The sequence below is a fragment of the Periplaneta americana genome, chromosome 4, assembly GCF_040183065.1.
Source record: "Periplaneta americana isolate PAMFEO1 chromosome 4, P.americana_PAMFEO1_priV1, whole genome shotgun sequence".
Taxonomy (NCBI): domain Eukaryota; kingdom Metazoa; phylum Arthropoda; class Insecta; order Blattodea; family Blattidae; genus Periplaneta; species Periplaneta americana.
In genome coordinates, this window is record NC_091120.1 from 174,695,608 (window position 1) to 174,710,966 (window position 15,359).

The following is a 15,359-nucleotide window of genomic DNA, read 5'->3' on the forward strand; positions in this document are numbered from 1 at the left end:
AAGTACATTCAAAAACTCAGGTACAATAAAAATTGAAGTAAAAATAAAATGATGTCCCTGTAGAAGTTTGTAATGTTAAACCTATAAGCCGGACACGTTGTATTCTGAAAAAGTAATATTTGAAGAAAGATCATAGTATTATAGAGACGGAAAACAGCATTTTTAAGAATCGGCTTTTTAAAGTAGTAAATGTCTGTCAGCTCTTTACACTATATATACTAAAATACGCTATTTCCATTGTTAAGTTACATTATTATAAAGAATGAAGGCTTACATTGATAAAACATTATTTTCCCTATTAAACATAATTTAAAAATAAGTAGGTTGTAATATTATGAATTAAAGTACCTTGCATTACAATACAAAACACTGTACATAAGCTTAATAGTGTAAATGATATTTCACCAATGTAGGCCTACATTCTTCGATATATTGTAAATAATAAAAACATCGTGTTGTAGTGTTCATAGTGCAAATAATTTAAATTGTAAATATTAATGTACCTGTTAAAGTGGTCCATGTTTTGTTCTGTCCCACTTTACGAAATAAGAATCGCGCGGGCCCTCAGTCAAGTACGAGTACTTCGCTTGCTAGATGCACATGCGTCGTCTACTTAAAAACTCCAATAATACAGGGACATCATTTTATTTTTACTTCAATTTTTATTGCACCTGAGTTTTTGAATGTACTTCACTCCCACCTGTTCTACTAATGAAGTTCCAAATATACTCCACACAGAACCAAGGCCCCATATAGTAAACAGTACTGAGTTAGTGACTATAGTACGTTCCAGAAATATGTTCGCGTTTTCCAGTGACGAAAGAGCTTTCAATATTGAATCATATTTTCGCACAGGTACTGCCGTCCGTTTCCCTACGTCACATCCCGATTTCCCCACCTCCTTCTGCTCGTCCCTCTGTAAAGGTTAGTAGCTGGGCTGTCTTACTCTTTTCTGAAAACATTAATTTCTGTTAGAAATTGGACGTCTACGTAATATAATGCAACTGTTTGAAATAACTTAAATAAAAGGCCCTCGTTAAGTAATTAATTGTCACGTGATTTCCCCTCTTTCTATTTTTTTTTATTTTAGTGGGTTATTTTACGACGCTTTATCAACATATTTGGTTATTTAGCGTCTGAATGAGATGAAGGTGATAAAGCCGGTGATAAGAGTCCGGGGTCCAGCACCGAAAGTTACCCAGCATTTGCTCATATTGGGTTGAGGGAAAACCCCGGAAAAAACCTCAACCAGATAACTTGCCCCGACCGGGAATCGAACCCGAGCCACCAGGTTTCGCGGCCAGACGCGCTGACCGTTACTCCACAGGTGTGGGCCTCCCTCTTTCTACAATCCTGCGACATAACCACTTGGACGGACAGTAGATAGTATGTCTCAGTAATTTTATCTGTGCGGGTCGGGCAGAAGTGAAGATTGAATTTACAGTACGTAAGGTACTCTTTTATGGAGTAGGTACAGAATTATTTCAACATGAGTTACTTGTACGAAGGACGAAACTGGTAATTGGAATTCGGTAGAATAGTTCATAGTGCGATAATATGCAGAAAAGAATTGAAGCCTGTATCGAAATGAACGGCCTGCATTTTCAAAAATGAGTTTAAATATCCATATTATGACTATTTTTCAATTTAATTTCATTCTCCTTATTGTTCGCTAATGTGCTGTAGACAGTATAATATACACTGCATAATGAATACGTTCGCATGGATAACTCAGTTCGTGAGTAAAAACACTTATTCTTAAAACAGTACTGTATTTTGATTAAACAAAAACCTAATGAAAATTATCAAACTCAAAATCGCGATATTTCCAAATTTACGTAAATAGATGAACTACTTTTCTTCCCACCTATACCTAGTAAACTGATTTGTTTGTATTTTACGCAGTAGGCTATCATCGAACTCCAGTCGTGGAAGGGGGTATCAAACGGTGTTTCCGGTTCTCAACCGTTAATCCAAAGGTATAGCCAGATTAATGTTAAAAATGTTACTAAAAATAAAATGATGTCCATGTACTTGATTTTGTAGCTTCCAGGGACAAATTAATCACTATACCCGTTTGGCCACTGATGAGCTATAACATGAGTCTGCTGGAACTTCATCTACACAGGAGAAACGTCACTTGAATTGCAGAGTACCACGTGAGCAGACTTATGTCATATGGCCTTGTGACATGGAAATCACTATTAGGATTCGATCTGTTGCTGGTATAGGTTTGCCTTGGCATTGCCGTAATATAAATACGAAAAATCAGTATTCTCAAAATTCACCCCTTGGCCTAACCCTCGCAACTGACCTGTACCTCTACCTAATAGTGAACGAATGAGCGCTTCGACGGACGGGTAAACAAATGTAATGCGTTTCAAAATTCATAAGAAAACAAGAAAATAGATCTTCGTTTACCGAACGTGGCCATAAGTCAATGTTATAACATCATGCAAAACTTTTTTTCACCAGTGTAATTCTGCGTATTTATGAAGTTTTCCGTTTACACATGAAGGCCTTATATACTTCCATTGATGCTGGAGATATTCCTCCCATACAGCAGAAATAGTTAAAAATTAAAACAGAAGTTTCAGTGAAAATAAAATAATCTTTCCTGACTTTTGAATAAACTTATACAGAGTATAAGGGGTATAAGTGCCATTATTTTAACTGATGATTATTCATGTAATAAGGAAGAAAAATATGTTCTTACAATTTTTTTCTAATTGCAATATTTAACTAATGCAACGTTGCTGGATGTTGAGGAGGGGGTTTAGAAGTACATAATACAGTTCAAGCGGGGAGGAGAGGTTTAGAAGTATATAATACAGCTCAAGCGGGTACATACATACGTTACAAAACAGATGCTCTATTCTAATGCAGGAGCGGACCATGGCAATACTGTTGTTTACATAAAACGAGCACGAAACTTTCAATCTAATTAATAGAACATTATGGTAAATTTACATTTTATGTAACAATATTGCTTCATTTTTTATTGTACGTCTAAAAAATAAACAGTATTGGTTTTCTGCACAAAATCACACGAATTTTTCTTCTAATGCAAGATTTTAAACTCTCCCGCTACCGTGGAGCATTATCACTTTTAAACAAATTTCTGGTTGTGTGATTTTCGAAACGGGGTAAGAGACTTCTAGTTTCTAATAATCGTTGAGAAACTGCTACAAAAGTTCTCCGATTAGATAACCTTCTTTGAGGAAAAGTTGGCGGTACATTCTTCTTGCCTCACTTGAATTACGACTTTCTCCATAAATTAATAACATATGATATTCCTAAACTGTGAATGACATTGTAAATTGTTTATCGAATACTCTGTACTGAACTGCCATCCGCTCGGCAGTAAAGCTATGGACAGGGAGCTTCAACTCAGCTGACTCGTTCGTCTGTGAACAGTACTGCCTGCTGAACGTTGCTACGTCTCTCAAGCCAGAATATTAACAAATTTAAGCATGTAGTATTTTTATTTAATTGCACGAAAACGTAATAGAACACAAAAATATTTGTTTAAACTAATATTAACTCTTTGCTATGTATATCTACTAATTGTTTTCGTAATTTTACTAACTATATAAGTAGTATAATAATAGAACCCATAATATTTTTTTCTGGGAAAACCTTCAAGTTTTCACCCTATGTAGTATAGACATTTTTTGATCCTCTATGTCGTCTCGACGACTGTGAAAAGGACGGCACTTATACCCCTTACACTCTGTATAAGCAACTTTTGTGACAATTCTTCCTTTTATTTTTGTGTCTACGAACTCATGAAACAGGTAATTTCTATGATTCCAGTGGTTAAGTCAATTTCTCGTTGCTACTTTTGATGAAAATAAAATAATATTACAACCTCTATGTAAATCGGAGCGGAACCCTGTACTAGTAGAAATTGTAGGTGAACGCGCCAGTTGTTCTATTCACCTCCTATACCTGAGGCCGGCAAATTTGTTCTCATCTGACCTCTACTTCACTCTACTTGAAATGGTACAGCTGAACCTGACTGGCTGCAGCGTAGAAAGACTTCGAACCGAGCAATATAGATGACAGTAATGATTAATAGATAATATTATTGTTTGTTACCGCTCATGTGCAGTTACGAAAGATGACAAAATCACAAATATCGGGGAAAATTTTCTTTCACAAATGTCAACGGAATATTGGTCATGAACGAGACGGAAAATTAATGACCGCTTAATTTCGTTAATAAAAATCGACAGATGTACAGCTTTTCAATGCTGCAAATAGGTCTATTTATGTGAACTGCATGCCATAATGTCTGACAGACGACGAAAACATTGCCGGCAGAAGATGGGGGGGAGGATATTGCTATTCGACCATTGGCAGAGGTCACATCTCAGGCTTACTTTGAAGTTGGGCAGTCTGAAGCGTTCTACCTCCGATTAACTTCAAGACAAGCCTGGAACGTGACCTCTGCCATTGCAATGCATTGGTTGAATAGGAATTAGACCTATCTTTCACCCTTCCTTTGCCGGCAATGTTTACATCGCTTGTCAGACAATGTGGAACGCGGTGAAGAAGTACGTGTTTTCCTTGTAGTCTCCTTCCTTTTTTCTTCCCCTTGTTCTCTTTCAGTGGCGGCTCGTGGGTATTGAATTCAGGGGGGCTGCATACAAAAAAAAAACAATGTAACTTACATTATTTAAAGATTAGTTCCATGCGCCTTGTCTTGTAGGTTGCAAACTTTAGAATCGTCTTCTTATTAAAATCCGATATGTCGTTTAACATAGTCTTTACAATGGAAAACATAGCTAATGCGGTCAGTCTCTCTTCTCTCATCCTATTTCTGAGATAGGATTTTACTCTCTTCAAACACGAAAAGCAACGTTCTGGTTCGGAAGCTGTCATTGGTATGGTGATAGCTATGCGTAGTAGTTCCACAACTTCTGAAAATGAGGCCTGCAAGTTCTCAGATAGAAGAAACTGCAAGAGTTTGACTGCGTCACTGATATTTCTGAATTCTTGTCTTTGATACAACACAGTGAGTTCCGTTTTTAGTTTGTCTTTATCGAACACTGGAAAAAGCTTCACACATACCTTCAGATCATTTTCAGGAAATGAGCTTTTATGGCATCCAAATTTTTCTTGACACAGAAGATAAGATAATATCAGATGATCTATGAACTGGAATCGGGTGTTAGCTTGTGTGATAATGAGGTCACACACTTCCTTGGCTGCCGCAAACCTTGTCTGAATCCGTTCGAACTTACGACGCTGTTTAGGATTTTCATTTTCACAGATCTCGCTGCTCAACAACTGTGCACTGTTCCGTATTGTCTGTATGGCATTAACAAAGCTTGATATGCAGAGTCGGCTTCGGTAGCATAGTCGGTTGCGAGTTCGATCCCGGCCCAGGTCGATGGCATTTAAGTGTGTTTAAATGAGACACGCTCATGTCAGTAGATTTACTGGCATTTAAAAGAATCCAGCGAGACAAAATTCTGGCACACGGGCGACGCTGATATAACCCCTGCAGTTGTGAGTGTCGTGAAATAAACCATAACTTAATTTTTTATATGCAGATTTGAACCTGAGAAATATCTAACTGGCGATATTGTAGTTGGTTGTATAATATATTTACATGATACATAAATAAATGAAAAAAGCTGAGCCAGAAATTGAATTCAGGACCTTCAAGAGTACGCACCAGGGCGCTTGCCTCATTTATTTTGATGTTGTTAGATGTTTCAGATTCCATTATGGTTGGAAAACATTCTAGCAATGGCTCCTTCTTCTCATGAACAACATTTACTGTTCTTATTTTAAAACTGCATCTTGTTGCCCCAGCTGATGGAATTGCCTTTGAAACACATTAATCTAATACAGACTGTGTGGAGATCGAGAGAAGAAAGCAGGGATACTGGATAAATCAGCAAAAAAATATGCGGATTTTGTAGGCTATTTTGTTTAGCGGCTCTTTCCATTGTGAGATTCAACTGGTGGGTACTTAATTTCACATTTCTCCTGAATTGTTAAGGTACTGAACTGAATAGACTGTAAATATTGTACAGAATTAAACATTGTTGCACTTGTTGTACTCACAACATTGAAGAAAATGTATTTAAAACTGCACGCTAGTGACAAACTGCTGCAAATTTTGCAGCGCCTGGAAACTCTGGATTCACGGCGAGGGGCAGCAGGGAGAGGGGTAAAACTACGCGCAAAGCATCCGATACGAGACTGGCAGCTCCAGGGGAGGAAGTGGCTTCACCAATCCGTCCTTGTCTCTCGTTTCGCTCTGGCAGCACCAGGGGAGGAAGTGACTTCTCAAACGATTGCATGCATGTCAATGAGAGCGAAATTTTAAAAAAAATTCGAGCCGCTAAATGAGAATGCATAATAAATGCATTTCACAACATAAAACGAGACAAGAGCCACAAATGTCTGGGGGTGCTGCAGCTCCGCAGCCCCCCTTCGAAAGCCGCCCCTGTTCTCTTTGTATTCTTCTTGTTCTCCTTGTATTCCTTACATTTACCTTGTTCTCTTTGTCCTTTTATTTTTCATGTATTCCTCTTGTCCTGTTTCTATTCCCCTTCTTCTGTTTCGATTCCCGTTTTCCTGTTTGTATTCCATTTTTTCTATTTGTATTTCCCTTGATCTGTTTATATTCCCGTTTTCCTGTTTGTATTCCCTTTTTCCTGTTTGTATTCCCTTTTTCCTGTTTGTATTCCCTTTTTCCTGTTTGTATTTTCCTTGATCTGTTTATATTCCCGTTTTCCTCCTTGTATTCCCTTTTTCCTGTTTGTATTCCCCCTTTCCTGTTTGTATTTTCCTTGATCTTTTTATATTCCCGTTTTCCTGTTTGTATTCCCTTTTTCCTGTTTGTATTCCCTTTTTCCTGTTTGTATTTTCCTTGATCTGTTTATATTCCCGTTTTCCTGTTTGTATTCCCTTTTTCCTGTTTGTATTCCCTTTTTCCTGTTTGTATTTTCCTTGATCTGTTTATATTCCCGTTTTCCTGTTTGTATTCCCTTTTTCCTGTTTGTATTTTCCTTGATCTGTTTATATTCCCGTTTTCCTGTTTGTATTCCCTTTTTCCTGTTTGTATTTTCCTTGATCTTTTTATATTCCCGTTTTCCTGTTTTAATTCCCTTTTTTCTGTTTATATTCCCATTTTCCCGTTTTATTCTCCTTTTTCTGTTTATATTTCCCTTGATCTGTTTATATTCCCATTTTCCTGTATGTATCCCCTTTTTCTGTTTATATTTCCCTTGATCTGTATATATTCCCGTTTTCCTGTTTTTATTCCCCCTTTTCTGTTTATATTTCCCTTGATCTGTTTATATTCCCATTTTCCTGTATGAATCCCATTTTTCTGTTTATATTTCCCTTGATCTGTTTATATTCCCGTTTTCCTGTTTGTATTCCCTTTTTCCTGTTCGTATTCCCTTTTTCTGTTCGTATTCCCTTTTTCCTGTTTGTATTTTCCTTGATCTTTTTATATTCCCGTTTTCCTGTTTGTATCCCCATTTTCCCGTTTTTATTCTCCTTTTTCTGTTTATATTTCCCTTGATCTGTTTATATTCCCATTTTCCTGTATGTATCCCACTTTTTCTGTTTATATTTCCCTTGATCTGTTTATATTCCCATTTTCCTGTATGTATCCCCCTTTTTCTGTTTATATTTGCCTTGATCTGTTTATATTCCCATTTTCCTGTATGTATCCCCCTTTTTCTGTTTATATTTCCCTTGATCTGTTTATATTCCCGTTTTCCTGTTTGCATTCCCTTTTTCCTGTTCGTATTCCCTTTTTCCTGTTTGTATTTTCCTTGATCTGTTTATATTCCCGTTTTCCTGTTTGTATTCCCTTTTTTCTGTTTATATTCCCATTTTCCCGTTTTTATCCCCCTTTTTCTGTTTATATTTCCCTTGATCTGTTTATATTCCCATTTTCCTGTATGTATCCCCCTTTTTCTGTTTATATTTCCCTTGATCTGTTTATATTCCCATTTTCCTGTATGTATCCCCCTTTTTCTGTTTATATTTCCCTTGATCTGTTTATATTCCCATTTTCCTGTATGTATCCCCCTTTTTCTGTTTATATTTCCTTTGATCTGTCTATATTCCCGTTTCCCTGTTTTTATTCTCCTTTTTCTGTTTATATTTCCCTTGAACTGTTTATATTCCCGTTTCCCTGTTTTTATTCTCCTTTTTCTGTTTATATTTCCCTTGATCTGTTTATATTCCCGTTTCCCTGTTTTTATTCTCCTTTTTCTGTTTATATTTGCCTTGATCTGTTTATATTCCCATTTTCCTGTATGTATCCCCATTTTTCTGTTTATATTTCCCTTGATCTGTTTATATTCCCGTTTCCCTGTTTTTATTCTCCTTTTTCTGTTTATATTTCCCTTGATCTGTTTATATTCCCGTTTCCCTGTTTTTATTCTCCTTTTTCTGTTTATATTTCCCTTGATGTGTTTATATTCCCGTTTCCCTGTTTTTATTCTCCTTTTTCTGTTTATATTTCCCTTGATCTGTTTATGTTCCCGTTTCCCTGTTTTTATTCTCTTTTTTCTGTTTATATTTCCCTTGATCTGTTTATATTCCCGTTTCCCTCTTTTTATTCTCCTTTTTCTGTTTATATTTGCCTTGATCTGTTTATATTCCCATTTTCCTGTATGTATCCCCCTTTTTCTGTTTATATTTCCCTTGATCTGTTTATATTCCCGTTTCCCTGTTTTTATTCTCCTTTTTCTGTTTATATTTCCCTTGATCTGTTTATATTCCCGTTTCCCTGTTTTCATTCTCCTTTTTCTATTTATATTTCCCTTGATCTGTTTATATTCCCGTTTCCCTGTTTTTATTCTCCTTTTTCTGATTATATTTGCCTTGATCTGTTTATATTCCCATTTTCCTGTATGTATCCCCCTTTTCTGTTTATATTTCCCTTGATCTGTTTATATTCCCATTTTCCTGTATGTATCCCCCTTTTTCTGTTTATATTTCCCTTGAATTGTTTATATTCCCATTTTCCTGTATGTATCCCCCTTTTTCTGTTTATTTTCCCATTTTCCTGTATGTATCCCCTTTTTCTGTTTATATTTGCCTTGATCTGTTTATATTCCCATTTTCCTGTATGTATCCCCCTTTTTCTGTTTATATTTGCCTTGATCTGTTTATATTCCCATTTTCCTGTATGTATCCCCCTTTTTCTGTTTATATTTCCCTTGATCTGTTTATATTCCCATTTTCCTGTATGTATCCCCCTTTTTCTGTTTATATTTCCCTTGAATTGTTTATATTCCCATTTTCCTGTATGTATCCCCCTTTTTCTGTTTATATTTCCCTTGATCTGTTTATATTCCCATTTTCCTGTATGTATCCCCCTTTTTCTGTTCATTTTCCCATTTTCCTGTATGTATCCCCTTTTTCTGTTTATATTTGCCTTGATCTGTTTATATTTCCCTTGATCTGTTTATATTCCCATTTTCCTGTATATGTCCCCCTTTTTCTGTTTATATTTCCCTTGATGTGTTTATATTCCCTTTTTCCTGTATGTATCCCCCTTTTTCTGTTTATTTTCCCATTTTCCTGTATGTATCCCCTTTTTCTGTTTATATTTCCCTTGATCTGTTTGTATTCTCGTTTTCCTGTTTGTATTTTGTTTTTTCTTTTATATTCCCCTTGTTCTGTTTGTAATTCCCTCTTCAGTTTGTATTCCTCTTGAACTTGAAAATTGCACGAATATATTTTTTGTTACTGACGGCGGGTATTTAACTGTTCGTCACTCACTCATATGAAGTCAGTTTAAGTAGACCAATACCGACAGAGTCGTTGTCCAGAGTACGCCAAAGGAGGTGGTGCACACTGCACCAGCGATGAGATGAGATGATCATGAAGATTTGTTGGAAAGCCGCAGGGGAAAAGGAGCTCCCGAAGAAAACCCTTGTACCACGGGCTTTTCCATCAAAAGTTATAAATTAGGGGTACGCCGAGGATCGAACCCGGAACTACAGGATCATAAGTTCAGCGTTCTAGCCTCTGGACCACCGAGGCGGCTAAATTGCACGAATATTAATTAGTTAATAAATATATAGAAGACGTCCCATGTTGACGAAAAGCAAGTATAACGCATGGGATATCGTTGTCCAACTGTCCGTCAAATACTATGATATAATCCCAGTAGCAAAATTTGTGCTCTATTAGATATGGCTCATTACGTCATTAGACATGAATGCTGCTTGTGTTGCAGGAGGAAGACGAGCTGCTGCGGCTATGGTACCACGAGTGCTGCCGCGTGTTTCAGGATCGGCTAGTCAACGATGAGGACCGCGACTGGTTCGACAGTCTCCTGCGCAGCAAGATAGAGTCGGACTTCGGTGCCGACGCACAGCGAGTCATCGGCGACTCCACCATCATTTTCGGCGACTTTATGGATCCCAGTTTGGACGAGAGACCCTACATCCGAATCACGGACATGGAACAGGTACAGCGAATCACTAAATGATTCGGACAATGCTCATTATTATACTACCGTATTTGCTCGCGTAATTTGCGCACGTTTTAATCTACTTTGGCTGTTTGAAAAATTAGGATGCGTAAAATATGCTAATTTTTTTAATTAGACTTCTTGATCTGGGTTTTATTCAAGTATATAGGAATTAAGAATACAGTACTTTTGTCACCTAAGACTACTGGTAATCTTGAATTATAATTTATAAATCATAATTAAATTGGGTACTATATGACAATCATAATGAATGCAAAGTACAGGGACATCATTTAATGTTTAGTTCAATTTTTATTGTACCTGAGTTTTTGAATGTACTTCACTCCCATCCCTTCTACTAACGAAGTTCAACCGTCCTTCACACACATCCAAGACCGCATATACAGTCATAGTAGCCTTACGGTCATAGTAAACAGTACGTTCCAAAAATATGTTCGCGTTTTCCAGTGACGAAAGAGCTTTCAATATTGAATCGTTTTCGCAAAGGTACTGTCGTCCATTTGCCTACGTCGTATCTCGATTTCCCCCACCAGCTTTTATTCGCCAGCTAGTGGCTGGGCTGTCTTAGCTCTTTTCTGAGAACATGAATTTCTGTTAGGAATTGGATGTCTACTAATATTATATAACTGTTTAAAATAACTTAAAAGGGCTTCGTTAAGTAATTAACTGTCACGTGATTTCCCTCCTTTCTACGACCCTACGACATAACCACTTGGACGGACAGTAGATAGTATGTCTGAGTAATTTTATCTTTTCGGATCGGGCAGAAGTGAAGATTGAATTTACAGTACGTAAGGTACTCTTTTATAGAGTAGGTACAGAATTATTTCAACATGAGTTACTAGTACGAAGAACGAAACTGGCAATTGGAATTAAGTACAATAGTCTATAGTGCGATAATATGCACATTATAACTGAAGCCTGTATCGAAATGAACGGCCACCATTTAAAAAAAAATGTGTTTAAATATCCATATTATGATTATTTTTCAATTTAACTTCATTCTCAATATTGTACGTTAATGTGCTGCAGACAGTATAATATACACTGTATAATGAATACGTTCGCATGGACAGCTCAGTTCGTGAGTAAAAACACTCATTGTTAATACTGTACTGTATTTTGATTAAACAAAAAGCTAATTAAAATGATTAAACTCAAAAGCGCAATATTTCCCAGTTTACGTAAATGGATGAACTACTTTTCTTCCCTCCTATATCTAGTAAACTGATTTGTTTGTATATTACGCCAGTATCATCGAACTCCAGTCGTGGAATGGGGTAACAAACGGCGTTGATCCAGAGGTATAGGCAAGTTAATATTAAAAATGTTAGTAAAAATAAAATGATGTCCCTGTACATAGCAGACGTAGCATTCTCAATAGGTAGTCTTTAATTGAGCACATTGTACGAGTTTATAAGCCTACAGGTGGTTGATCGATGAATTCTTCATGTTGCAGTGACAACTGCACTATACCTGTTAAACAGTAAAACTTGTCACAGTCGCTGCCCTTAGGGGTAATTTACAAGAATAAGCATCAGTGTTGAAGTAACGTTATTTAGGGTAACTCAAAATTTTCTCGGGCATCCAGCCAGGTCATAAGTTTGTGATGCACCGACGTTTCGAGGATGTTCATCTTCCTCATCTTCAGGGTTAAATGATAACTAAGGGTACCCAGCAGGAGGAAGGCAGAAAATAGGAAAGACTGGAGATTGGTGGGTTTGCAGTGAAAGACCTGCCCTTGGGCAGAACACTATGAATGAATCAAAGTCCAGATGATGAGATAATAAATTGAATTACAAATATAGGTAATTGTAAAATTTTGACGACAGGTGTATCGTTTGGCTAGCTATTTTAACATGTATAGATATCGGAAATTTGTCTGTTTCTGCTTTCGGTATTTGTATACATAACAAGATCTTCTTTCGTTACAGATGTCAAAGGTGCTGGACCAATACCTGGAAGACTACAATAACTCAACCACGAAGCCTATGAAGTTGGTTCTGTTCCTGGATGCCATCTGTCACGTGTCTCGCATCGCCCGCATTATTCGCCAACCTCTGGGAAACGCGTTGCTGCTGGGAATGGGAGGATCAGGTCAGTAGAAACTGACCACGTGAGGCCAAATTATGATCTCTGTTTCTCTCTTCATCGGTATTAAACAATCTCGTCTCTCGCTTGCTTTGTGTCTGCCAATTCTCTGCCTGTATGTTCAACTATGTAAGCGAGTTTTAATCCTGGTTGAGTGTAAGAGAAGGCCTTACGGCCTTAGCTCTGCCAGGTTAAATAAAGCCATTATTATTATTGTTATGAACATTATTATTATTATTATTATTATTATTATTATTATTATTATTATTACGTATCAAAAGCTTCAGCCATACTTCAGTCGTGGGATATACCACGTACTGTACCAATCATACCCTTAATGCTAAAGCTCATAAAATGTGTGTTAAAATTTTAGTTGGGTTTAACATTTTTTAAATCTAGTGAAAACGGGATAAAATGTAGCAAGAAGAAACATTGTTTTTAATTTCCCTCCAGTGCTGCATAGATTGTGATAATATCTCTCCTTGCGTCAGAGCAGTGTACTAGGAGGGTTAGGTCACATGGCTGCTCATAGGAAGGGAATGTTTTTTCTTAGTACATTTTATCCCTTTTTCACTAAATTTAGCAAATATTCAACCCCTACCCAATTTAACACAGATTTTCTGTAAGTTTAGCCATAACGGTCTCATTGCAACATGGTAGAGCTGCTTGTATAAAAAATTCAGAAACCTAGCTGAAGCCGTTTTCAAGTTATAAGTTTTTGTGATATATAAAAATTAGGTTTTTAAGGCTGTCTTAAATTATAAACAATGTCATAAAGTTTTAATGGATAGAGCCAGGGACCCTTGATTTTTACTAAAAAGTAAGACATACATACTAAACAAAGACAACAACAAACACGCAGACAACATCATATATTGGCACAGATACGTAGATGACATACTAATACTATACAAAAGAAACAAAAGACAGATCCAAAACCTACATCAACACAAAAAAAATACACCCAAAGCTACACTACACATTAGAAATTGAAAACAACAAAGCCATAAATTTTCTAGACATCACAATAACAAAAGTAGACAACAAACACATATCCAAAGTATACAGAAAACCCACAACAACAACACACCTACACAACACATTCAACCACCCCACACAACACAAACAAGCTGCATTCCGAACAATGGTACACAGACTACTCAACATACCAATGAACCAACAGGATTACAACGAAGAGCTAAACACAATCAAATACGTAGCACAAGAAAACGGATACAACCCTAAAATAATAGACAACATAATACGTAAGACAAAACATAATCACAAAAAACATAAGAATACAGCACAAACACAAGAACACAAAAAATACATCACACTAACATAGGAAAACAAAAACACACATAAAAGTGCAACCTCATTCAAGAAATTAAATTACAACATCGCATATAGAACAAATAACACTCTACAAAAACATCTCAACACACAAACAACACAAACAAACAAATACAACCACACAGGCGTAAACAAACTCAAATGTAACACCTGTAACAAGTTCTACATAGGACAGACAGGCAGATCGTTTCAAACACGTTACAAAGAACACATCACAGCCATAAAAAATTACAAAACTCATCCACATATGCAGAACACATCACAAATACTAACCACACCCACAGAGACATCAACACAGACATGGAAATACTACATATCCAAACAAAAAGCCAGAAACTAAACACACTAGAACAATATGAAATATACAGACTCACAAAAACACACCCTAACGAAGTTCTCTACACACAACTCAATTTCAGGACATACACATTCTTTGACTCCACATTACACTACGCAAACACACCCCCACATGAAACAAAACAAAAGGCGCCAAGACCAGCAACAACCAGTTCTGAAGAAGGTCAATAACAGACAGAAACATGTTAACCAGGTACGATAAAATTTAACACGAGAAAGACATATAATACATATACCGAAGTGATACAGTGTTAAAAGTTGTGTAATCAAGATGTACATTTTATCCCTTTTTCACTAAATTTAGCAAATATTCAACCTCCCTCCAATTTTAACATACATTTTCTATAAGTTTAGTAATAACGGTTTCATTGCTACCTGGTAGAGCTGCTTGTACAAAAAAAAAATTCAGGAACCCAGCTCAGGCCATTTTCAAGTTATAATTTTCTGTTTTATATTAAATGAAATTTTTAAGGCTGTCTTCAAATATAAACGATATCATAAAGTTTGAATGGATAGAGCTAGGGATTCCTGGTTTTTAGTAAAATGTAGCATTTCTACTGTACTTTCAAGTCAGACAGTAAAACGTGTGTGTTAGTACAAAATTTAAGTAGCTCATTACCTGTTTTGAATGGATATCTTTAAACTTTTTGCTGACACTGTATTTCTCTATTTCATACTACATAAAATCCGGTCTAGCCATCACTCAGCACAAATATAAGGATCAATATTTCTCAGAAAGTGTCTTGTTTTCTTGTGCCACGATTATATGGTTGTCTGTGTCGCTTGTGCAGGTCGGCAGAGCTTGACCCGTCTCGCCACACACATGGCCGAGTTCGTGTGCTTCCAGATCGAGCTGACTAAGAATTACGGGCCCTCGGAATGGAGGGATGACATTAAGACTCTCATGCTCAAGGCAGGAGTTCACAATCGGGAGACGGTTTTCCTCTTCTGCGACACTCAGGTCAATAGTTTTTTTAGTTCCTTATTTTATGACGCTGCATCAACATCTCAGATTATTTAGCGCCTGAATGGAATGAATGTGATAATACCAGTGAAATGAGTCCGGGGT

At 36.7% G+C, this 15,359-nt stretch overlaps 1 protein-coding gene across 1 annotated transcript in view; it reads left to right on the plus strand.

Annotated features, from left to right (window-relative positions):
• Positions 1-15,359, plus strand: part of LOC138698450 (dynein axonemal heavy chain 1-like) — a 629,600-nt gene that overhangs the window by 187,302 nt on the left and 426,939 nt on the right. Inside the window, exons 5-7 of the mRNA XM_069824385.1 lie at positions 10,232-10,465; positions 12,424-12,586; positions 15,082-15,251. Coding sequence (XP_069680486.1) covers positions 10,232-10,465; positions 12,424-12,586; positions 15,082-15,251 — 567 coding nt within the window. The remainder of the gene's footprint in view (positions 1-10,231; positions 10,466-12,423; positions 12,587-15,081; positions 15,252-15,359) is intronic.